Source organism: Neodothiora populina (assembly GCF_041146345.1).
Source record: "Neodothiora populina strain CPC 39397 chromosome Unknown canker_contig_12, whole genome shotgun sequence".
In the NCBI taxonomy this organism is placed as follows: domain Eukaryota; kingdom Fungi; phylum Ascomycota; class Dothideomycetes; order Dothideales; family Dothioraceae; genus Neodothiora; species Neodothiora populina.
The window spans coordinates 864,837-889,249 of NW_027191404.1; the positions used below are offsets into that span (position 1 = coordinate 864,837).

The 24,413-nt window shown below is 49.6% G+C and overlaps 9 protein-coding genes across 10 annotated transcripts; 8 read left to right on the forward strand and 1 right to left on the reverse strand.

Moving 5' to 3' along the window:
* Positions 1 to 229: 229 nt before the first annotated feature.
* AAFC00_000995 (uncharacterized protein) lies at positions 230 to 651 on the forward strand (the record flags this gene model as incomplete). The annotated part of the gene is made up of 3 exons (XM_069340123.1): positions 230 to 239; positions 297 to 434; positions 488 to 651. 3 exons carry the CDS (start codon positions 230 to 232, stop codon positions 649 to 651), a joined length of 312 nt encoding a protein of 103 aa, XP_069203591.1.
* Positions 652 to 1,368: 717 nt separating this feature from the next.
* AAFC00_000996 (uncharacterized protein) lies at positions 1,369 to 2,187 on the forward strand (the record flags this gene model as incomplete). The annotated part of the gene is made up of 1 exon (XM_069340124.1): positions 1,369 to 2,187. One exon carries the CDS (start codon positions 1,369 to 1,371, stop codon positions 2,185 to 2,187), a length of 819 nt encoding a protein of 272 aa, XP_069203592.1.
* Positions 2,188 to 3,036: 849 nt separating this feature from the next.
* AAFC00_000997 (uncharacterized protein) lies at positions 3,037 to 4,334 on the forward strand (the record flags this gene model as incomplete). The annotated part of the gene is made up of 2 exons (XM_069347689.1): positions 3,037 to 3,096; positions 3,162 to 4,334. 2 exons carry the CDS (start codon positions 3,037 to 3,039, stop codon positions 4,332 to 4,334), a joined length of 1,233 nt encoding a protein of 410 aa, XP_069203593.1.
* Positions 4,335 to 4,648: 314 nt separating this feature from the next.
* AAFC00_000998 (uncharacterized protein) lies at positions 4,649 to 6,799 on the forward strand (the record flags this gene model as incomplete). Its single annotated transcript, XM_069340125.1, has 2 exons — positions 4,649 to 6,293; positions 6,351 to 6,799. 2 exons carry the CDS (start codon positions 4,649 to 4,651, stop codon positions 6,797 to 6,799), a joined length of 2,094 nt encoding a protein of 697 aa, XP_069203594.1.
* Positions 6,800 to 7,408: 609 nt separating this feature from the next.
* Positions 7,409 to 9,058, forward strand: AAFC00_000999 (uncharacterized protein; the record flags this gene model as incomplete). 2 transcript variants are annotated; one of them, XM_069340127.1, is made up of 2 exons in its annotated part: positions 7,409 to 7,570; positions 7,652 to 9,058. In XM_069340127.1, 2 exons carry the CDS (start codon positions 7,409 to 7,411, stop codon positions 9,056 to 9,058), a joined length of 1,569 nt encoding a protein of 522 aa, XP_069203595.1. The 2 variants fall into 2 exon arrangements, with proteins under 2 accessions (XP_069203595.1, XP_069203596.1); XM_069340128.1 differs by having other exon boundaries at positions 7,421 to 7,570.
* A 5,440-nt stretch (positions 9,059 to 14,498) lies between these two features.
* AAFC00_001000 (uncharacterized protein) lies at positions 14,499 to 15,081 on the forward strand (the record flags this gene model as incomplete). Its single annotated transcript, XM_069340129.1, has 2 exons — positions 14,499 to 14,522; positions 14,584 to 15,081. 2 exons carry the CDS (start codon positions 14,499 to 14,501, stop codon positions 15,079 to 15,081), a joined length of 522 nt encoding a protein of 173 aa, XP_069203597.1.
* A 2,605-nt stretch (positions 15,082 to 17,686) lies between these two features.
* Positions 17,687 to 18,170, forward strand: AAFC00_001001 (uncharacterized protein; the record flags this gene model as incomplete). The annotated part of the gene is made up of 2 exons (XM_069340130.1): positions 17,687 to 17,799; positions 17,858 to 18,170. The coding sequence occupies 2 exons, from the start codon at positions 17,687 to 17,689 to the stop codon at positions 18,168 to 18,170; spliced, it is 426 nt and encodes a 141-aa protein (XP_069203598.1).
* A 2,036-nt stretch (positions 18,171 to 20,206) lies between these two features.
* AAFC00_001002 (uncharacterized protein) lies at positions 20,207 to 22,055 on the forward strand (the record flags this gene model as incomplete). Its single annotated transcript, XM_069340131.1, has 3 exons — positions 20,207 to 20,535; positions 20,591 to 20,950; positions 21,002 to 22,055. The coding sequence occupies 3 exons, from the start codon at positions 20,207 to 20,209 to the stop codon at positions 22,053 to 22,055; spliced, it is 1,743 nt and encodes a 580-aa protein (XP_069203599.1).
* A 733-nt stretch (positions 22,056 to 22,788) lies between these two features.
* AAFC00_001003 (uncharacterized protein) lies at positions 22,789 to 23,970 on the reverse strand (the record flags this gene model as incomplete). The annotated part of the gene is made up of 4 exons (XM_069340132.1): positions 22,789 to 23,436; positions 23,497 to 23,513; positions 23,572 to 23,620; positions 23,704 to 23,970. The coding sequence occupies 4 exons, from the start codon at positions 23,968 to 23,970 to the stop codon at positions 22,789 to 22,791; spliced, it is 981 nt and encodes a 326-aa protein (XP_069203600.1).
* Positions 23,971 to 24,413: the final 443 nt, after the last annotated feature.

The window sequence follows — 24,413 nt, forward strand, 5'->3', positions numbered from 1 at the left end:
AGCGAATCACAAGTGAAGCTCGACTGATGGGGCTTAGCGCAGCCTTCGACGCCCGTCCAGAAGCGTGTGATCTGATCCGTGGAGTCACGACGCGTCAAAGGATAAACATCTCCTGCTCCGCACTCCATCTCGACTCCATTATCATCACACACCCAGCGACTTCAAACACTACTGTCTATTCCGACTCTCCAACAAATCTTCAAATTACTTCAACACTACCTCCATCAAAATGACTGGACGTACGTACTATCGCATTACCCCCCTACTCATTTGACACGCATCTAACAGATATACAGGCGGAAAGGGTGGCAAGGGTCTCGGAAAGGGTGGTGCTAAGCGCCACAGAAAGATTTTGCGCGACAACATCCAGGGTATTACCAAGCCCGCTATCCGTCGTCTCGCACGTCGTGGTGGTGTCAAGCGTATCTCAGCCAGTATGTTTCCCTGATTCGAATCCGACTCCGAACAACACTAACCATTATCACAGTGATCTACGAGGAGACTCGCGGTGTTCTCAAGACCTTCCTTGAGGGTGTCATCCGTGACGCTGTCACTTACACTGAGCACGCAAAGCGCAAGACCGTTACCTCTCTCGATGTCGTCTACGCCCTCAAGAGGCAAGGACGTACTCTCTACGGTTTCGGTGGTTAAGCGTTTTCTTTTCTTCGCAATTTCTTTTCATGGGTTTCACGATTAGGCCAAGCCACAATCATTAAAGGTGGTCGGTCATGGTTCATCAATGGGTCTGGGTTGGGACAGTATTCTGACTGCAATGGGAGCAAATGCCGATGTATCATATTGGCAGGGGAGTTCAAGGGCAAATGCAATGCAATGCAATGATACCACATTAATTTTCAACAACTTGTGCCAAATCCTTTGCTCGTGAGTCTTGTGTATAGCATCTTCCATGTGGCTACATTGCTCTGTTCGTGTATTGTATGGATCTCCCACGCGTCGAGTTCTCCTTCTCATCCAGTGGTTGGACCTTGAGCATGCGCGCTGATGACGTACATCCCCCGAAGCACACTGATAAGGCATTCATCACCGTCGGCATGTGTTCTCTCTGATTAGGTAGTGGTGTTTTGCCACCTAAAGGCTGTATGACTCACCGCGAGCTGACATGAAAGGGCGGGTACCTTACTATAGAACACACAGTCACGGCTGTTTGGTTTGCTCCATACTGGCCGGACTATCGGAGTACGTTTGTCGAGTCATTCAGCCGCGGCTTCTTCGAGGCAGAAACTCAGCCCGTGCATCAGCCCTCTGCAGATTTGTGATCCATGCATACCTTACCTCGACTACTGTCAAATCGTCAAACATAACTACGTTACTTTACTTGCTATTAATTTCTTGATTCAAGCCCTTGTCATGGTGTTCCCAACTAGTACTCATGCTTTGCTCTTTGACGTTTTTGGCACCTGTGTAGATTGGCGTAAGACGGTCACCTTTGCGCTAGCTAACGCAAGCTTGGCATCCCTCAAGGATGACAGTGCAGCAATGGACAAGTCTTGTTATACCAAGGCACGACATATGAGTCTGGATGATTGGGGTCAATTTGCACAGGAGTGGCGAAATACGTACTATTCCTTCACCCGATCGGTAGCTTCTAACTCTAGCCTACGATGGAAGACGGTGGATGACCATCACCTTGAGTCACTTCAAGAAGTACTGCTTTCACATGGTCTCCAGGTTGATGGTAACGGACGAGGTCTTTGGACAGATGAACAGATCAAGGACATGTCATATGTCTGGCATAGACTCGATCCATGGTCCGATACTGTATCTGGCCTTGCAGCACTGAATACTAAGTTCCAGACGTGCACACTTTCGAATGGAAATATGTCGCTATTGAAAGATATGCAGGAGCATGGGCATATGCCCTTCACGCACACCTTCTCTTCTGAGTTATTCAACTCGTACAAACCGAATCCCGCAATCTATCTGGGTGCGGCAAAGAGGCTCGGTATAGACCCTGGAGAGTGTGCCATGGTCGCTGCGCATCTAGGTGACCTTCAGGCTGCCAAGAATTGTGGGTACCACACCATCTATGTTGAGAGGGATCAGGAGGAGGAGCCAGGCATGGTTCAGGTTGCACGAGAGCAGGGGTTTGTGGATCTTTGGATCGGTATTGAAGCCGATGGGTTCAGGGCCGTGGCGCGTGAATTAGGCTGCGTTCTGGATGATTGAGCATTGCTACACCGAGTACGGTTCATTATTGCCAGGCAATAACATTTCTGCAAAGTGTATTTATCGTGGGATTGGTCATCTTTTGCTTCTATCGTAATAATTGATATTCATGTCATGGTATCTGTACTGTGTTTCGTATGTTACGGATATCGTCAGTAATTGCATGTGTATAACGTATTACGCAGATGGAATGCGGTTATCAAACACATGATTATACTGTCTGAACCGTCAACATCCCACAACAACACCGTAGCAGCATAAAAGACACCACTATTATATACACTACATACGTTGAATCATAAGCACTGGTCATGATCATGGAAATATAAGGGGGGTGGGTATAGCTATTTGCAGCATGGTCGCTATGCACAAGTCTGGCGATCTTGAGGGCGACCCTGGCCTCAATGAGACACACATCTACTGTAGAGCTTGCTTTACTCTATTCAGACAGCAGAACATGCGCCTCAAGCAATAAACATTACAATATAAGAGCCTTGTATACGTACATCAAGTCCATTCGACGGACTTTCCTGGTTATACAGCATGGTGCACGATGAGCAGGCACATGCCTGTTCAGGATCGGACCAGATCTGCCGATGATGTACCGCTAGTGCGATGATGCACAGTTAAGCCACTCACAGGCCACTCACGAGTACCACTTATTCATACCACCCACCATCATCCCTCGGCAACGGTGCGAGCCGCACGCAGACGTTCATCGTGACCCACTGGGCTACTGCTACTGAGTGTCGTTTAGCATGTTGCTCAGCGCCCCTTAGGACGCCATCAGTGAGGATTGTTGGCGGACGTGGCGGACGCGTTGAGGCCTTTAGTAGGGTTCAGCAGATCATGATCACCCACAGAAAGACCAGGACCGGCTGTGTCCAGTGCAAGCAAAGACGTATCAAGGTATATATATATAGTCGATACCTTCCCAGTCTTGCAAATTTTGGTTGCTTACGAACATGTGCCAGTGCGACGAGACGAAACCAAGATGTGAGAAGTGCCGAAGGACCAACCGAGAATGTAGTTTCCAGTCTGTCGGTACACCTAACCCTGCTGTCTCTCATTCGACAGGACCGAACTCCAATGATGTCTTTACTGTCAAGGAGATGGAGCTCCTGCATCACTTTATCATGCAGACCGGGCCAAGTCTAGTAAATAGCTCCGCTCTTCAACGCGTTTGGCAGACCGGTGTTATTGATCTCGCGTTGAAGAATACATTTTTGATGCACACGGTCTTGTCACTATCAGCAATGCATTTGGCATATCTCCGGCAGAACGATAGTGCAGCATATTCAGTACAAGCCGCGAATCACCAAGACGTTGGCTTAGCTGGGTTTCGTGCAGAGCTCCAGCAGTTCAGTGAGAACAATTGCCATGCTCTGTTCGCATCCTCAATACTAGTGATTTTCTACATTCCGGCATCTTCTGGAACCAGTATCAACGACGATATGGCCTCTAGCTTCCTCCACGAGACGCTATTTGTGGCGATCATAGACTGGATACGCCTGATTCGCGGCTGTCATCATATCATCGAACGAGGAAGGCGGTGGCTAGAGCAAGGACCGACCGCACTTCTAGTACCTCGTAGGGCTTGGTATAGCACAACCGAGCCGCTTGACGAGCGCGCCCGTGTCGAGGATCGCTACCTTGCCAGCCTTGAAAGACTTTGGGCACCTGATACTCCCACGCACATGTCGACGTACGACAACGAGGAACTCGAAGCGTATAAAGATGCCCTCATCAAACTCCGTCAGACTTTTGCGCGAATGTCTCATGCGGCTGATGGACCGATTGATGAATGTGTCTGGTGCAGTCCCCATGGCGAGGTTACCCCCGGGGCTCTAGACGGGCGCGTCCCCCGAATAGTTGCTGGTGTTCTTTGGTCCATGCTCATACCGGAGAAATTCTTCGAGCTACTGGAACAGCGACGACCGATTGCCCTCATTCTACTTGCCCATAACGCAATAATTGTCAAACGAACCTCTAAACAGTGGTGGAATAAGGCGCCGGCGATGAAAACGATCACCGCAGTCACCGCAACGCTACATCCCCAATATCATGCATGGATCGAGTGGCCTCAACGCGAGATCGGGTTCACTACCTCTGAAGAGATTGCTCGACAAAAGTATGTCAATGGCTGACCATTGTGATACGTACCTCAAGGTATCTCGAGTACCGTCTTGGCATACAAAGCGTTTGCAGAAGCGTTTGGGGTTTTCGGACATAGTTTGTGGGGTACACCCGCCTCCACACTTCACATGACGGCGCAGACAAACATTGCCGGTGGACCGACGCATTCCCGGATGCCCCTCTCGTCAATTGCAGGCGCGGCGACTGCTTGGGAAAACATCATGCATAGATTAATCAATTACAGTGGACACCTAGCCGAATCTACTCAACAGTATACGTCGAGGAGATATCGTCACTCAACATTTTCCTCTGTGACATCCTGACCATGGCCTCACAACACCCTCAAGACATTGCTTATGCAGCATCCATCAACACCCCCGAGAAATATTGGGCTCACCAAGCTGCACAGCTAACTTGGACGGTACCTCCATCGAAGACATTGGCCCGTCACACAAAGAAGCTAAAGTCTGGAACCTCTCACCATCACTGGCAGTGGTTTCCTGATGGCGAGCTATCGACGAGTTACAACTGCATCGATCGGCACATTAAGGCTGGAAATGGTGCACAGACTGCGATCGTGTGGGACTCGCCAGTCACGAACAGCAAGGAGAGAATCAGCTATGCTGAGCTCGAGCAAGAAGTCGCAATCTTGGCGGGTGTGCTTCGCGAAGAGAATGTGAAGAAGGGAGACGTCGTCTTGATCTACATGCCAATGATACCAGCAGCGTTGATTGGTATATTGGCCACTGTCCGCTTGGGAGCCATACACACCGTTGTTTTTGGTGGATTCAGTTCATCGAGTCTGGCACAAAGAATTGACGCCTCAGCACCACGGCTCATCCTGACTGCCAGCTGTGGCATCGAAGGCGCCAAAGGCCCTCTTGCCTATCGGCCACTCGTGAGAGGAGCCGTGGAGCAGTCCAAGCACAAACCGAGCAAGACGATTGTATGGCAGCGAGAAGAGAGCAGATGGGACATCATGAAGGACGAGGGCGAAAGAAATTGGCAACGCCTGGTTAAAAGCGCAAAAACCCGTGGAGTCACAGCAGAGAATGTTGCTGTCAAGAGCAATGATAGTCTATATATTATCTACACGAGCGGTACCACCGGGGCGCCCAAAGGCGTTCTTCGCGAAGCCGGTGGACATGCGGTGGGCCTAAACATGAGTATGCGCTATCTCTTCGGCATCAACGCAGGCGATGTCGTTTTTTGCGCCAGTGATATTGGCTGGATTGTTGGACACTCTTATATTCTCTATGCCCCGCTCCTTGCTGGGGCCACCACTGTCATGTTCGAAGGCAAACCGATAGGAACTCCCGATGCCGGCACATTCTGGCGCGTGATATCCGAGAACAAAGTCAACGTATTTTTCACTGCACCGACCGCTCTCCGAGCTATACGCAGAGAGGATCCCAAAAACCAATTTTTCGCTTCCTATGGAAAGAATCAGGGTCTTAAAAGCCTGCGTGCTGTTTTTCTCGCAGGTGAAAGAAGCGAGCCGAGCATTGTCCAGATGTATGCAGACCTTCTGACACAGTACGGCGCCCCCGGAGCTATGGTTGTAGACAACTGGTGGTCCTCAGAGTCTGGGTCACCAATAACAGGACTCGCACAGCAACCTACAACAGGAATCGACTTCGCCAGCACGGAAAGATGCGCACCGCTGGCAATACGCCCTGGAAGCGCTGGAAAGCCCATGCCTGGATTTGATGTGCGTATTGTCGATGATGATGGCAAAGAAGTCAAGAAGGGCGAGATGGGCAATATTGTGCTTGGCATCCCTCTCGCCCCCACTGCGCTCACAACCCTCTGGAAAGATGAAGAACGCTTCTACAAAGGTTACATGCTCAGATTTAAGGGTCAGTGGATAGATACTGGCGACGCCGGCATGATTGATGAGGATGGATATGTGCATATCATGAGCCGAAGCGACGACATCATCAATGTTGCCGCACATCGACTGAGTACAGGTACGATCTCCCTTTGCAAGTGTATTAGATCAGCTTTCTCCTAAAACAGCCGCATAGGGGCCATTGAGCAGGCTGTATCATCCCAACCTTCGATAACTGAATCCTGTGTTGTTCCCGTCCCAGACAATTTAAAGGGCCATCTCCCCTTCGCATTCATCAGCATGCCATCTGCCGAACTCGCAAACTTCACGACACAGAAGCACCATCAGTTGTCACCACCCGCACTGCTCAAGGATCTCAATGAGCGCATCCGCAAGTCTATTGGCGCAATCGCTACGCTCGGCGGCTGCATCGTTGCGCCTGGCATCATCCCAAAAACCAGGAGTGGCAAGACATTGAGGCGCGTACTAAAGCAGCTCCTGGAGAATGCGATGAATGGCGACTACGATGGCAAAGTCGACGTCCCTGCCACAGTCGAAGATGCAAGCGTAGTTGATCGCGCGAGGCAAGTGGTCAAGGAATATTTCACCGAAGGTGCCGGTAAGGAAATCAAGGCGAAGCTCTGATTCTCGTTGGACAAGAACAGATGATAGATCTTAACTGTCCTTAAGGACAAACGTAGGCGGATCGAGAGTTATATTTAGTCGTTGGTGAGATGTATATATGATAATGCAAATGTGGGTGCTTCATATGTGCCATCGATGAAGCTGTGCTCCCGTTGTGGTCCTCGGCCGTTGATATTGTGTAAAAAGATAGCACCATACATTTCACAACAAATACGCAAGTCTCGCAACCAAACTTCCTATTGATTATTGGGTTGTTACAAACGCAACACGACCTTCGGAAAGATAGAAACCGAACGTAACATAGAAAGAACTCGAAGTGCAAGCGAACGGTGCCGAAGCGAGACAAGTCCATGTCTGTTACCAGGAGGAATGGTAATTAGTAGTGTAGACATGTCTCGGCGAGTCCCTGAAAGATTTGTCCTTGTGATCACCGCAAAGTCTATGACATGTGTATCTATGCCATGACCGAGCGATTTTCCTGTCGTCTCGAACACTATCTCATGACACCCTGAATAGTACTGTGTATTCACATAGTTTCCTCTTTAAAATAACTGTTCAAAGCATCTATTGTTGCTTTTGTATATATATATTTCTGTTGCTTCTTTTCCGATGAGCCATGCAATGCAGTACTACTCCGCGTTCGCATCCGCCGCCTATACTAGACTTCTGGCGGTCATAGAACACCCGTTCGGAACTGTACCGCGTCCTGGACTTAACCCAATCTCTGGTACTGTTCCTCTGACTCTGGAAGCGATTATTTGCCCTCCACTTGTATGTGTTGTACTTTTGCTCGATTCTTCCGGGCAAAAGTCATGTTTCTCGATGAACCGTCTAGCTAATACCATAGGTAAGATATATTACATTGCACTGCTCTTCCTGCCACCTGCACCTCCTCGTGCAGTCGAATCACATACGATAAAAGCGCTTCGTAACATATTTGCTTTACTATCTGGATTTCTCTTCTTTCGTCTGCCATTGGCATATCATTTTCCTCAGAGTATTGGTCTGAACTATCAGCTCTCCTTGGTGGGACTGTATGGTGGGTGTAGAGTTCTGGATGCCTTCTTCATCTCGCCATATGTCTTCGGGCATATTCCGAGGAGGGTCACGTATACGCACCAACCACGGCCCGATATGCCTATGATACAAGAGGTGTATGAGTCCGTCGACGAGACCCGGAAGGATGGCGATCAGGCTATGATAGCGAAGAAGCAAGTAGCAGCTTCGGATATGATTGAAAACGTGCGCCAGGGTGCGCAGGCTGTGCAGCGCTCCAGACGACGCAGTTCACTCTCTCAGGCTACACAAGCCATCTCGCAAACAATAGCGGGACCAAGTATGCAACCTGTGCTAGAAACAGCGACAAGCGATGATGATTGGCCTCATAGCTTCCTTGACCGCGCTTCCTGGGCACTAGAGCTGGAGCTTAGCATGCGCGGCGTGGGTTTCACTTGGACAACAGCAGACGTGCGACATAGTGTTCGCAAGACATGGTTGCCGACGGTACACAATAGAGTGCACAGTATCTTCGTACACGTCGTGCCAATTCTGGCGACTTGTTTTCTGATCATCCGAAGCACATACCTGGGATATCTGGAGGAGCCGAATGTCGCTTCGGGAGAGCTCCCTGATCTCTTTGATGAGAAGCTTTCGCTGAGCCGTCAGCTTCTACTCACGGCTGCCCTTGGCGCTTTCTTGATGGCTGCGTTTTCTTTCGCACATTCCGCCTTTGCCATCATGCTTTCACCTTTTGCGCCAAGCCCATTGGCGTTCTTTCCGCCTCTCTACACAACCAGGATCTGGGACATCACGTCTGTTAGAGGGTTTTGGGCATACGGGTGGCACAGATTGTTTGCTCGGCTCTTCCTCGTGTACGGTGTTTGGCCTGGGGAATGGATCGAGCGTAAGATCCTTGGCAAAGGTAGCGAAGAGCCCGCAGACGTGGGGAAGGTTTTGGGCGGTTTCATGAGCAGTGCGTTCGTACACTCTTTCGCAGTGAGAAGCGTTTTAGGTGGCGACTGGAACAAAGCCACAGGCGAAGCGCGATTCTTCGCACTGAACGGCCTTGCAGTGGTACTCGAGGAGTCTGTGAAGAGGGCTGTCAAACGCTGGCGTAAGCAAAACGGACAATCGACGAAAGCGTGGTACGACAACTATGTTGGTAGAGCATGGTGGATCTCCTTGTTGCTTTGCAGTGGTCGGCAATTCGCCAGAGGCTGGGTGAACGCTGGTCTGGTTAGAGAAATGGCTGCCAAATGAGCTTTGCCGGGGCATCGAAATTATGATTCTCTTCGTGCCACATGTTAATCAAAATCCACTTGCGTCGAGCTCTGCAATGAATTCTTCAAGCACGTCCCCATGTTCCGACCCTTCAAACTCCCTGGTACCAGCAACAATAAATTGAATCGGATGATAGCGATCTCCGGGAAGCTCTCGGAATAGGTCTGTCAGTGTGATGTGGTCAAAGTGAATGTCATTCTCCAGAGCTGAGGAAAGCAGGGCACTCCATGAACCCCGCCAGCTTATACAGCAGTTGGATATGTCAAGAACACGAAATGTAGCCTTGTTTCTGCTCAATAACTCCACGATTTCATCTTGTGGTACTACACAGTTGGAGAGATGCAGCTCACGCAGACGGCGACTGGCGAGCGCACTGGTGATAATCTCAAGTTCCTCCCAGCGACCATTGTCTGTCAAACCGCGTGCAAAATCGCTATATGAGGCACCGCCCACATCCACATATAAAGTTTCCAAGTTGCAAGCAAGTCCAAGTATACCGGCGATCGAAGATGGAGTAGCTCCCTCCCAGTCATGAAAGCTGTTGAGCAATTTCAGCTCGAATGAGCTGAGACCAAGGCAGACACTCGCCAACAGGTCATCTTCCACACCTTCCAAGTCAATGGTACCCATGTTAGGGTCTTCCTGGTATGCGGAGTCGTTAGTCGACGGAAACATGCAAGCCCAATCCTCAAAGATGATGGCAAGTTTATTGATTGAACATCTGGAATGAGCAGCGGCTGTGAGGATTGTCTTCAGGGTCCCGGTTCTTACGCACTCCCAGTAGTCCCAGTGATTGTATTCCTCAAAACAGGTGCAGAAGCTACGCGAGCCGAGGACACCGTCCTCAGGGTAATTCCAGACGCCATCTACAAGGCTTAACCCAATCGGATGACCGAAGGCCTTAAGTTTGTCCAAGGCGGTCTTCAGTAGGAAAATGCCTTCTCCGGATTCAGCCATAGTCCTCTGTTCAGCATAAGCTAGTGAGTATGTTAAGGTGAATTTCATTGCCTGATCCATAGCATTGCCCAGAAATCGACACTCTTCCTCAGCGGCTAATATACTCGCCTTGGTCGACTCGAGTCCTGATTTCAGCAGACACTGTGAGGCAAAACTGATGGTTCTGATAAGTGGTCCAAACAACTCATGAGTACAGATATCATTGAGCAATTGTAAGCTACGCCGAGACATGAAGACTTTGAGCGTTGTGAAGTAGGTGATGGCGAATCTTGGAGTTGCAGTCTTTTTAAGCTGTTGATTAACGAGTCGCACTGATGCAAGGTCCGCATCGTCTACATCGTCGACGATGATCTGTAGCAACTCGTTTGGGAGTATTGACAGGCCGTACAAATTGAGAAGAGAGACAGACTCTCCCATGATTCGGCAGACAAATGATTTCTCTGTGTTTTTGGAAAAGGAAGAAAATGCAATGGGTACGACACCAGCATGCGTCAAATGAACCTGGAAAGCCCTGCTCCAACCTGAGGCTTACACTTTGCCATAATTTGAACGAAAGCTTGCTGAAAGGTGTGTGACACCGTAACAGAGGCGTAGTCTAGACAGAGTGTTTGTACGTCAGAATAAGGTACAACACAGCGCCGCCAAAACATCATCGACCTTACGCTCTGTCTCCGATTCAGTAGGGTTGGTCGCCCTTCGTTGATCGCTAATGGGGATGGTCAGTGATCTGCCAAGAGATAAGATGATACCAGCCACCCTCTACAGATGTGGCGTATTACATCAAACCATGAGTGCTACAGTTAGCACAACTGCTATGATGTACGATGTTCGACACTACTAGCCTTGTTTTTAGCATCTATCGATATAGTGATAGGGCTTGGTATGATGTGCTAAAGGACGTTTGCTGCAATATAAAAACGAAGACCAAAAATAATCACTGGTGACGAGAAGAGCTAAGCTGGAGAAAAGCCAGACCAAGATGCTCATGTATAGCATTCTGATACGTAAGGTACCTACTGTACATAGACGACTTTAGAGATTACTATTGATCTCGACACCAACTGAGGGATCTTTTGCGACTAGCTAACATTTGTGCCTTGCAATTGTTGATTGCTTCGGAAGTATGTGTAATGAGGGACTACTTTTAGAGTTGACGCTTAGCTTGGTCATCTTTGCGTATTATCAGCCCGTAGTTCCCGAAGCTTGGCATGGTCATCTTTGCGTACTACCTTATCATCCCAAAGTGTCACTTGTTTTGCATGCTCGGATCGATGTGCCGTACTTGTTGACAATATTCAGATTGCTGACTCCCTAGTGCTTGCATTATGTCCGCACCTCAGGCGGCTTATTGAATTATGGTGGAAGCATGGCTGACTGCAAAGCGGTACTAGACGTCATTCCATAATATACTGTAGCCCTCAACCTAGCGTCGTCTGAATTAGTATCAGAGTCGTTCCGCCTCTGCTTTATGAGCCTTCTACTGACTTACTCTGTACCACGCTAAGGTAGCATGGACTTCAACTAGCATACCTTACTCATCATGGCGATCCATCCGCATCATGATTGAAGTACAGTGTTCGAAGGATGGTTAACCATACGATGTCGTGCTTTTGTAAGGCCTTATTCAAAGGTACTTGGACAAATGGTAGTCTCTCCGTTATTACCTGCTATGCGTAATTGCCGGCGCAGATAGGAAATGGTCTGACTTCAAGTTGATGAGGGAAATGGTTTGGCCTCAGTATGACCACTACGCGTGGTGCATCCTTTACGCTTACCTAGCTCATCGAACCTGGTCAGGCGAGGGATGCTGTACCCAGAAGACTGCGACTTGTCGCCTCATATACGAAGGAGTTAATTTTCCGTTGCTTGACAGCCGCAGGTTGGGCATCGGCTGAATAGTCAAATCAGAAATACGGATCTCTTGATACGTCTTCAGCAATGCTAGCCTTGAATTGCTCCACACTCGAACCCTTCTCTGTGAGACATTGAGAAGTATAAGATTATCTTGAGCAGCTACTGTATAATCTGTGTCAGCGTTCAAATTCGTTGTAAAAACTACCTCTGCCTAGTGCCAAACTTGATAGCAGTGTTACACAAGGTTACGAATTAAAGTACCTGTCAATTTCGTTAGTGTTGTCAAGGCGAGGCGCGCAAGGATCCTGTAGTTTGTAGTACTGAATACTGGTCTGTCTCCACAATATTCCCTCGAGATCGAAGTATTGTGTACAGTACAGACAAGAGCAGTTGTAGATGCTGTAGACGCTGTAGTTGCTATAGCATTGATAGAGCACGCAATCGTTTTGTGACACTAGGTGAGATGGCGACCGAAAGCGGAGGTGAGACCCAGTGATGGTCGCAAGCTAAGGCCCGAACTGCTGGGTCGATATGCCTGTCTCCAGCGTCACTGACGGGTTCTCTCGGGAATCATGCGTATTCTCTTGAGGGAGAACCACATCAGACTTTCATCTGCATTGTTGCTGTTTCCGGGCTACTGGATATAGGCAAACCGTAGCTACAGTACTGTACCATAAGGGCAATTCAGCATGAGCAATTCTGAAACTTGTGCATGTGGAACGTTCATTAGATACAGTAACGTGTTTTCCATGCCAGTAACAGCTTCTCCATCGAGAAGCATCAAGAAGCAGCAGGGGGAGTATGATCTTTACCAATTTCAGCGATGTTGATAGATACAACAGAGTGAACAGCTGCATATGAAGAGCTCAGGGCTTGTGTTGCTGCTAGTAACAAGCGAAGTCGATCTAAAGCTGTAAGGTTCCCATGTACAAGACCGTACCGACCTTGGCAGAATTGAGGGAAGTGTGAGCTCATCCTATTGTAGTAGTATGCTTGAGTCCCAAGGATATAGAGGATGTGGTAACTCTTGCAATGCCCGACAGCATCCCATTGGTTGCTATGGGCCATGTTCCCTTGATCGTTACCCTGAAGCTTCAGTAAGTTTCAGCTACAGGTATTGTACTTGTAGTGTAACTAGAGATCTCATGATCAATAAGCTAGACAGGTGGCGTGAGTTGGATAATCAGCAGATCAATCCATGCCCCATTGACCCAGAAGCACAATTTGCGATTCGGTGTTTCAAGCTTACAAGCAATGAGTGAAACTTAGGCTGTCATGAATACAAACGCGTTGCTGACTGCCTAAGGATGCGCAGGTTATACTATCACCCGCAGTGCGTCCGGATCGCAGACCCGGTCGTACGTTGCGCGCTATAAAAGTGTCTCGAGCTTCCAGAGGCTCTGCGGAAGCTATCCCTCAACACACGTAATATCCTGGTCGCTCGGAATGTAATCCTGGTAAAGGTTCACGTTGCCCAGACACGACAAGCATGTTCCTTAATTACAACACATGCGCAATAGCTCGGATCGTAAGGGATGGTCATCAACCTGCAGCGTGTATGTCTGGATCACGAGTACGATGGATCCCACACTTGCAAGAAACACGCGTGTGGACAGCTTTGTCACCAGGACGTCATTAATTCATGCTGAGGACGGGAGCCGCAAATTGCGAGGAAGCCGCGCACGCAGCAGACAACATCATCTGAAAGCTCAATCCTCTCCTCGCCCCTCCTTCCCAGGTGTCAAAGCCCTGATAATAGACGAATAATCTTTTTGGGAACAGGATCTGAACGGCCAGCAGGTTTACAGAGTCATTTCCCGTTTTAAGTATCACGATCTGCGGGCACTTTTATCACAGATTTGCTGGACAGACGCCTGCAGCGTCTGCCGAGATCGAGAACATCAATGGACATCGCCTCGATCCCTGCGATCCCGATCCCGCGTGAATATAGAGGTGCGTCCAAGCGCTTCGTACCACCCCAGGCTTGAGGCTCTTGGTGCGCCACACTTGATCGGAACATCAGGGTGAATCGTCCACTTCATTGCTTTTCGCCTTGGACCAGCACGTTTGGCGGCTGCAATGTCCCACTTTTACTTCGAAAATACATGGTGATGGGTACAGGTTCATGTATGATGTTCCTGATCTGCTAAAAGATTTTCACTAAAACTTGTAAAGATGATGCATACTCTCGTTTCAGGGCCCACTGTCCCGTGAGGCTCAGTCGTGTCAAATCACTCATAATGCTTCCGCTCGCTGCTGTCATTCACTTGCGTATCTGCAATCCCATATAAACCGCGAGGCGCACGCTATATCAACAATCCCTACAACCTACTTCTGTATCAGCCTTACCCCTTGTTCAACGGGCACAGCCAGTTATATAAGTTGTCAGAAAGCCATCATCCCGTCATACCATCGCACGCTCATATCGTCACACCGTTGTAGCCCCTATCATACATAGGAAGCGGGCATATTTGGATCGACATTGACCCGTCTTGTTCATACATTCCACAAGAATAAGAGAGACACTCGAAAGGCATAACACTGCCTGTGCACGGCGTGACTTCAAACCATCAACTCTTTCTCTGAGCATTATCCAAAATCTATTACAATGGCCCAAAACAGCCCTGATAGGGTAAGCTTACATGTTACTTGTCGCAATATATCATGTGATCGATTGACTAACGTAAAAGTAGTCGCAACTCATTCAGGCATATATGTTGCTGCACTCTCAACAAACCCATGTTCGACGAAGACTCTCGCAGGACTCTATGAGCTCGGTCACATCCAATACATCCGAGTCATCAAATTCTACTTCATCGTCACCAACAATGTCTCCCTCGTCTCCTTCATCTCCGATGGTGTCTCGACGTGATTCAAGATCGCACAGAATGTCATCGTCACCTTCGTCTCGCCGACCCAGCATCGAACCGATTCCTGAACTACCAGAGGCCGAGACATCTGCTCTCGCGCTCTCGAATGATGAAATCAAGCTTGCAGATCTTTCGAACAGAATCAAATCTACCTTGACGGATCTGATCAATTGCAATGGTGTTAGAGGAGACATGAGGATGAGGAACTGGGTTGCGACACGACTGATGGATGTCGAGCACGAAATCAAAGACTCCAGGAGGCGTCGTCACAGTGCTGATGCAGCTCAAGTCGGCGCTATTGCTGCTTCTCTTCGCGAGTGAGATGGACCTCGATTCCACATGGACCAAAAGAAAACCACCGAAATTCGGTGCTGGAGAATGGCTGGCTGGACCTACCATTACTATGATTATTTGGGGACTGGTGTTGGTTATTGAGGGCGGCTGTATTTCTTGTTGCATTATACCCCTGTTTCGCTCATACGATCATTGCCATCATGGAGATAGCATTCTCATTATAGCCATCGCAAATTCACTTTTATTTCTAAGACTTACAGAACATATTTGGACTGTGTCGCTGTGACGTAGCTCTCCATGGAGACAGAGTAGCAAACAATCTGTCAACCTTGTTCTGAAGCTATATCGATTCGACATTGAAAGATTCAGTACTCGCCATGATGTCGTGATCTCTGCATCATCGTCCAATGGATAAGGCTGATTTTGGTAGATGAAGCTGCCCTCTTCTGATGATAGAGGAGAGAATCGATACAGCCAACGATGGCAGGAGGCACATGTTGTGTGACGATACAATACCGCCATTGCCGTTGCCTCTAATATCTACCAGGTGACAACTAGATCAGAAGGCCATGTTTACTCGTTGCGGCCATCGTAGTTTATATATTCCGTGGTGACAATCTCCCTGCATCAACGGCAATGCCCACAGGGGGTTCGGCGTAAAGAACAGTAGATACTACCCGACGATCCCTGTCGCGTAATGAGAAGGAGCAGTATGTCCAACGGCGCAATAAGATAATACGCTGAGCTAAGGGGTTTGTCTTTTTTAGATAGGGCTCTATTCCATAACTCTTCCCTGCCTTCCCCCGAGGGCATGAGAGCGCAATCTGGATGTTCTGTCCTATAGGCGTTCGAAGGAAGGCGAAAGGTTCCACAGCCGTTGGTTATGGTAATTATTGCCAAGGTTCAGGGAACACAGATTAGGGAAACAAACCTCAGCAACGTGCTGCAACCATTCCTGCTTGACCAGGGCGAAGCAATCGATCTCAATTTCGCACGAATGGGTCAAGACAGCTAAACTGCTGTCGCGGCCTCATTAGCTGGGCCGTTCCGAGTATTCCTAATAGCAGCTTTTGTTCAGTAGAGCTTAGTTTGACATATAGGACGCCGCAGTTTTAGAATAATGGGCCTTATCTAATCCATAGACGACAAACTTCCGTCCTTCGTCGTTGCTATATTATCATCGGCCAACCGTTATGCTCACAGTCATGATCATAAAACTTTAACGAAATATAGTCCATTCAACATACTTCATGCCAATACACAAAAGCTCTGCCCAGAGGCGTTGTAAGAAGCCAAGGCATCGACATAGCAAGCAATATTTGCGTTGAGTTTCTGCGCTAGATGAGTGGCAAATGGCGACATGCGATAAAGTGGGCGGACGACAAGGCCTCGTGGTGAGAGAGTGCGTGCAAGCCACGAATCGCTAAGGTTCCTATTATTATGTCCATGTATCATTTTAGACGTAGAATGTTGAGTGACCCAAGGTACCTTGGCCTATACATCATGAACTTGGCCGGGGTGAGTCAGTGTTTACGAGCGCCATCCCACACAGGGCGAATGACCAGGCACTTCGGGAGATTTTCAGTCGCTAAGAATAGTATGGATGGCGGCGCCCCGCTTCGATGGAGAGATGTCCTGCAGGTGCTTGCGGAATACAGCTGTGAAATCCCAAATTTCCTGGCACGGCAGTAACTGCAAGCTGAAGTGAAGCCGTTGGCGGACCGCGTAAGCTTACCCTCTTGGGGGTTACAGCTTGCGCAGGTACGCGCAGTGGCCGTTTGAATCTACTATTTGGGGCCTACGCTGCGTTTATGCTTCTCGATAAGGACCAACATGCCAAAAAAGAATTCGATGTGGCACAATAGCTAGAGAAGCATACCGAGGCTGTCAGTTGAGAAACAACGACAGGAACATGTCCGTTATGGTTGGGGCAATGGAGATCCTGCATGTCTAGACGAGTCTCGCATAAGGCCTAAACTTGTGTCGCGGAGATTAGATGACTAGTAATCACTAGACTTCCCGCGTATGGCTAACTCTAGTTCATGAATGGGTCTTCGCACCTCGCTTCCTTCTGCTGTGCTTACAAGATAGAAAGAACATACTTAGCAGTAAGCCCGTGGTCGCCGTGATGTGATGAGACGTTCAGGCGTTCTTGTCATGTCTTGGGGTGCGCATGGAGCTTGCCCGTTTCTGATGCGACCATCTGCTAGGCGGCGAGTCGCAGGACCAACAAGAAGACGAATGATCAACCTGCCGTAATGAGGTGAAGGGCTCTAGCCAATACCACAGCAATCGCTAGCTGAGAAGGGTCACATCGCCTTATGCGGTACCTGGCACTAATCGTTAGCGCCATGCCAATGGCTTGAACCGTCAGGGGCCTTGAGCGCTCTGACCGTTCATCAACCAAACGCCACAGAATGCTTTCGTTAGCGCATCCAGGTCACTCATATATCTATCTCTCTTGGACCATCATTCTCTCGTTTTCTCTCACCCACACTCACTCACTAATAATCAATTCACACTCGACTTCGGTCTCGCATTCGTTAAAAAATAACAAATCGCTTAATACACCTGCTCTTTCAACAACTTTAAAACACCTTTTCCGTTTACCGAACACCTACCAATAATCAAAATGAAGGTCACTTTCGCCGCCGTTGCCCTCGCCGCCGTCTCTGGTGCTGCCGCTGCCTCCAACGACACTGTCGCCTACGTGACCGAGGTTGTCACTGCCTTCACCACCTACTGGTAAGTTCTGATACAGGACGATGCTTCTCAATCGTGCTCCGACTAACACCCATGACAGCCCTGTGGCCACCACTCTCACCCACGGCAGCAAGACCTACACTGTCAGCGAGGCTACCACCCTCACCATCACTGACTGCCCTTGCACCGTCACCAAGCCTGCCAGCAGCCCTGTTGCCCCCGTCGCTGTCAGCTCTGCTCCTTACGCTTACTCCAACGGCACCACTGCCGCTGTCACCCCTGCCGGTACCGCTGCTGCCAGCGGCACCCAGTCTGGTGGCAAGACCACCTCCACCTTCGCTGGCGCTGCTGCTGCCAACCAGGCCGGTATGGGTCTCGCTGCCATCATGGGCCTTGCTGCCTTCGCCCTTTAAGTGTCTTAATGTGACGTCGGGGATGGTTGAGGGAAGGAGACGGCGACGTTTTTTCGTCTCCGACCCTCGGATCGTGGTTTCTTTCAGCGCAACTTTGTAGGGCTCGTGGATGAGTCACGGCATGAGATCTTTCATCAACTTTGCAGCGGCTCTTCTCCACATCGGGTTGGCCTTTTTTTGGTTTCATCCATCTAATTAATGAGTCTCGCTCTATACCAGGGAGCGAAGACATTGAAGTTTCCTTGCGCGGGTGTTTTTATCGGGCTTGCTGTCAATATAGACGGTGGCGACGGAATAGCTTTTGCTAAGTCCTAGCGCTACTCTGTACAGAGAATGGTAGTTACTTCATGGCTTGTACGATACAGATCAAACAAATCCATGTATATCAGTCAAAAGAAAGACATTCATACTCTGCTGGCAGCCCGAAGTTTTTGGCCCGGCGATGCTTCTACGGGTCCTGGCTTGCTTCGATTCTGCTCCAAAGTTGTGCAATGACCCTTGACGTACGTGCGATGATGATGCGTTGTTCGAAATATGGCTCCCAATTGATCTGAGCGAATGACCTCAGGCCAGAGTGTAGACGACGAATGCACAGTGTCAGATTGATATCGAGAGGCAGTTGTACGTGCTTTGCTTGATTGTGATTAAGGCCAACAACCATTTCTCATGCTTTGATATGCTTCTACAACTTCACCATACATGCTGGCGGACCGTCTCGCCGTGCTCTCGCTTGAGTGACGCTAACTTGCGTTCTTCCATCGACATTACCTCTCTCATCTTGCTGATCGCAATCATTTCCGAAACGCATCTCAGATCTGATGTAAAAAGGACGCGCAAAGAAGGGTCCCACAGGCGCAAGGCTGGAAGTCCCGGAAGCGAAGTGGAGTTGAGCCTTATGGGGCCGTGCTGAATAACCTCGTTTCAGAGTGGTAGGACCTGCTTTGCTCATGATAAGGCAAGATCGCGTCCATGTCTGTCTGGCTGCGTGATGGCCTGAGGCTGCTAATGCGCTTGCTCACAATATGTGATCGAAGATAAAGATCGTAGATTAAACAGTGCAAACTCGCGTTGGATGCAGCTCTTTCGGCGCTCTTGGTACAGAATTGCCATGATCTGATACGGACATCCATTCTCACAGATACAGTAGACATCCATTCGCAGCATTGAGTGTTGGCCTATCTCTGGTCGACCTACTGATCATACAATGCTCCACGCAAGTTCTGTAATTTGCGTGTGATGCTGGTAAGAACTCAGCTTGTTTCGTGTTTCTGGGGTTGGTGCTACGTCAACATGAAGACATTCGAAAGATTTGCCGAATTAATTGCTTTCGACCCGGTTTACAAGAAGGAATGATTCCCATAGCACAAGAGAATTTGCAAAGCTGCGTCGCCGAATCCCGAAACCTCAATGGCCGGCGGCCATGACTTGACAAGGAGTAAGCCCATGAGTATCGTGAGATAAAGGACGCCACCCGCATTGCTTTTCTGCGAGACAGCCAGCCTTAGTAGGAGAGGTCTGTAGGAGAGCGAGAGGCCAGAACGATGTTCCTTGGTGGTACGAACCAAGACCCCTCATTCCCGGCGATTGGCGTTGAAGCTTAAGCAGTTCCAAGCATGCACATGCGACTCAAGACTTCTTCCAGCACAACAAGCAAATAGCAAGTCAAGAGCATAAGCCTAATCAACATGGTCAACCATGATAATCACTCCATCATGCAGCATTAGCGTTCTGTCGGAATTGAGCGACACACACAGGTGACATGAGGCAAACCGAGCTGTTCTAGAAACCGGGCTACAGATAAGACGCAGGCGAAGCAACCAATGATAGGCGCCCGTCTTCGATGTACACTTTAACGGCTGATCAGCCATGTGGTATCAGACCCATACGACCACTTTCGTCTTATCTGCAGTGCTCGGGATATTCGTAAAGGGTTTACTCAGCTGTCATCATGAATATAGATATCGAGTCGCGATGCTCCAGATTCTAAATTCTGTCTTCGTCGCTGTGTTTGTGTCATTCATTGCATACTCGCAAACATGAAATACATTCCTAAAGTTTCGTTACCGTCGAAGCAGACGGTGAAGGAAAGATGCACTACTGTGAGTGCATGGAGACTACCAAAGGAAACGTCCACCATCGCGCCTAAGTATGTCTGGACGAATAAAGACATGGATCCTGTTCCTCCGGAGGACCAGACATGGTCTATGTGGACATGGATGGCCTATTGGGCAACGGATACCATCAATCTGGGAACATGGGAAACCGCAAGTTCCATCATCTCTATCGGTCTTACATGGCGTGACGCAATACCAATCATGGTGGTTGGAACCTTTTGCGTGGCCATTCCCATGGTCCTCAACGGAGCGTAAGTTGTCGACAATACCGAGCTTTACTCTTGCCCAATGCTAACTTTGCGACAGTATTGGTGCCCATCTCCATGTTCCTTTCAGTGTCATTGTCCGATCCGGGTTCGGCTACTACTTTGGTTACTTCTGTATCCTCAGTCGTTGTATCCTCGCCATGTTCTGGCTCGGTATTCAGGGCGCCAATGGAGCCCTCGCAATGCAGATCATGATCCAGGCCATCTGGCCCAGCTTCGCAAGCTACGTCGATGGACCCAACAATCACTTGGACCTAAAGGCTTCCGGTATAACCAGCGGTGGCATGATTGCATACTTTCTGTTTTGGATCATTCAGCTGCCATTGCTGCTTATTCCTCCCACCCGCCTGCGATATCTCTTCATTGTGAAGCTTATTGCCGCTCCTGTGACAGCTGTAGCGTATGTGCACCATGCCTGTCAAATCTGGTAACCTTCGCTAATGTCATCTAGAACCATGGGTTACATGGTACACAAGGCCGGTGGTGGCGGTGCCATCTTCAATCTTCCAAGCACTGTCCCTGCTGACCAGAAGGCATGGGCCTGGCTCTCATGCATGTCTGCTGTGACAGGTTCGTGGGCAACTTTGGCATGCAACATTCCTGACTTCAGTCGTTACGCCAAGTCTCGACCAGATGGAAAGGAAAACAAAGCACAGTACATTCAGCTACCTTTCCTTCCTTTAATCTTCACAGTTTGTGGTGTCCTCGGTATCGTGACTACCTCGGCGTCGAAGGTCGTCTATGGAGAGTTCTACTGGAACCCTCTGAACATTGTCGAGGAGTGGTTGAAGAACGGACATGCCGGTCGCGCAGCTGCTTTCTTCGCTGCTCTATCCTGGTATATCGCCCAGGTCGGTACCAACATCACAGCCAACTCCATCTCCGCTGCGAACGACATGTGCGTTCTCTTCCCACGCTACATCAACATCAGACGCGGCTGTATCGTCGCCGCCGTCATCTCCGCCTGGGTCATGGTTCCCTGGAAGATCCTTAACTCCGCGAGCACCTTCCTCAGCTTCATGGGCGGATACGCCGTCTTCCTTGCTCCCATGGCAGGCATCATGGCAGCCGACTACTGGTTCGTCAAACGCCGCCACATCGACGTCCCTGCATTGTACGACCCCTATGGACGTTACAGATACTGGTACGGAATCAACTGGCAAGCCTTTGTCGCCTTCATCGTTCCAGTGACTCCTCTTCTGCCTGGTCTCGCCAATTCGATCAACGGCGCCTATATCGGCACCGGCCTCGTCCATCTCTACAGCTTCGACTGGCTATTTGGGTTCGTCGTGTCGATCTTCTTGTACACGTCGTTGAGTCTCCTCTTTCCACACAAGGAGTCTCTCATCTCACAGTCCATCTACTCGCTCGAAGTCGTCGAGGGCAAAGCGGCGAGCTCCGATAGGGACGTCGAGGGCGAGAGCGTCACTATTCACGAGAAGAACCCCGATAGCCGCAAGGGCTTTGGAAACGTCGATGCTGTCGATCTCGGCAAGGACTTTTAGATTGGCCATTAATGTCACGCGAATGTGGGGATTAGACAAGGAAGTACTTCTTTTGCTATCTATTGTCACTTACATTAGACCGACTTTTTTTTGGAGCCACCAGGAAGGATGATCCTAGTGAAGAGTGGAGGCTGGCATGTCTGATATAAAAGGATACCATATGTAGGACGGACACACGAGGGGATTTTTGCTATTGCGACGCTGTTTGAAGATATATATGACTTTACGAACGAATTTTATTCTATTTTCTTTTCAGTCTTGGTCACTCTTACCGTTTATGCATGCATTTCCGTAACAGTGTAAAGGAAAGTCCCTCTATTCGAGGTTATACAAGCTAGGTGTGGGTGCCGTGCGCTTTCTGCCAAGTGAGAAAGTGGCATTTGTCTGATCAGACAAAGGAAATGAGCTCCGCCTGACTTTTTCCATCGTTGATGGCAATGGATATCTGAGGGTCTATGCATAACAATAGAGAAGCAACAATGTCGGGTTTCTCGAGTATTGTTTGTATACGTTTTCATATATTTCAGACTCTAGATAGACAAGGTGGCTTTCTCCTGCTCGCTGAACGCATGAACACAGGGAAGAATATATGGCACAGTCTCGTCGTCTGTACATGACGAGACAAGAAGAAGAAGAAGAAGGCTATGACAATGCCACAACCGCTGCTTATGCCGCTGCTGCTGCTGCCGATGATGCGTATACCCACCTCCTCTCCTCACATCTCCCGACTAGTCTAGTCAAACATCCTTGTCATGGCCTTCTGCGCAAGCTCGACACCCAAGAATGTCGCTGCGTTTGCGGGCACTGCTCGCGCCATGGCGGGGCCAAAGCCAGGGAAAAACGCCTTGAAGCCGCCTCTGGCCCAGACCTCCCTGACCACACCGCCCATGGTAGGTCTGCCTTCTGCAGACTGCAGCTTGCTCTTGATGGTGTCGACGGGGAAGACAGGGATCCACATGGCGACACCGGCCGCGCCTCCCGCTGCCATGACGGCCGTCAGGCTCAATTGGCCCGGCGAGCCGTCCTCGTTGCGAGGGGTCAGTTTTCGCTTGATGATCTCGTAGGTGGCGAAGTAAGCTGCGCTGCCCGGGCCGTCTCTGGCGAGCGTCATGGCCGAGCCGCGGAAGACGGACCTCAAGCCGCCTTCTTTGTATAGCTGGCGCACCACGTCTGTTCCGCCCGAGTACTTTGGCTTCTCGCCTGGTGCGAGCTGTTTCTGTCCTTGGATCTGGAGGAGCACTTTGACGCGCTCGAATGGCGCCGTGATTAGTGTCATGGGGATGGCGGAGAAGAAACCTGCTGCTGAGATCTGCGCAACGGAGAAATGGTCCTGGTGCACTTCACTGAATGAGCGCACGAGTTGCTTGCCGACATCGTAACCCTGTGGGATGTCAGTCAGTGAGCGTGAGCCAGCAAGGAAGGTCTGCGCAGATCATCGTACCCAAAAGCTCACGGCGACTGTGAAATAGAGTCAGTCTTGTATTAGAGTATTGATTGTCTATGATTGCAAACTCACACATGGGCGTTACACCGACTAAAGGCGCAGAGACACCGGCGTAGAGACCCTATCACACACAGCTGCCAATCAGCTTCGTTCCCTTCTCTGTCACAAGCCGTGACTTATACATAAAGGACACATGCGACTGACCCTCGCAAGACCTTCTCTGGCAATCGTCTTCCGAACAACATCCATAGCACCGGTGTAAACTCCCTTCTCAGCAGTCTGTAACCGCACTTTGACGAGATCAAAAGGGTGTCCGACAACGACGGCGCATACACCTCCCACGCCGCCTGCCGCGAGCGCCCGTAGACTTTGTGCAGTGGACTTGGTCGCCTCGACCACATCCTGCTTGACTTCCTCCTTCGACGGCAGGCTAGGAGTGGGTATCGTCGGGGTCGACGATGAAGAAGACATGGCTGTGGTTTAGTCTGGGGGTGCTTTCGCCGAGATGTGGAGATGTGGAGGGGGACGAAACAGAAGGAGCTTCTTGTTTATGATCTTAACAGATACTGGTAGCAGAGAATAACCAAGGATCGGAAGAGATCAGCAGTGAAAAGGACAGCAAGGCTATGTGAGAAGAGTGATAAAGATCCAAAAGTGATGGCGATTATTTGTTAACAATATTGATTGATTATTGCATGTGATTCCGCCCGCTGTTCTCACTGTTTCTCCAACTCCTCGGGCAAACGTTTTCCAAGAATCTGGGGCTAGTGACATCGTGTTGCGCTCTTGTACCGAGGTTCCCCAGACCCTTGTCGGACTCTGTTGCTTTGCCGCGGCCGAGTGGGATGTTTTCCATCAATATGCAGCCGAGAGAACATGAAAGTCCAGACCCAGGATGAAGAAGCTTATTAGTA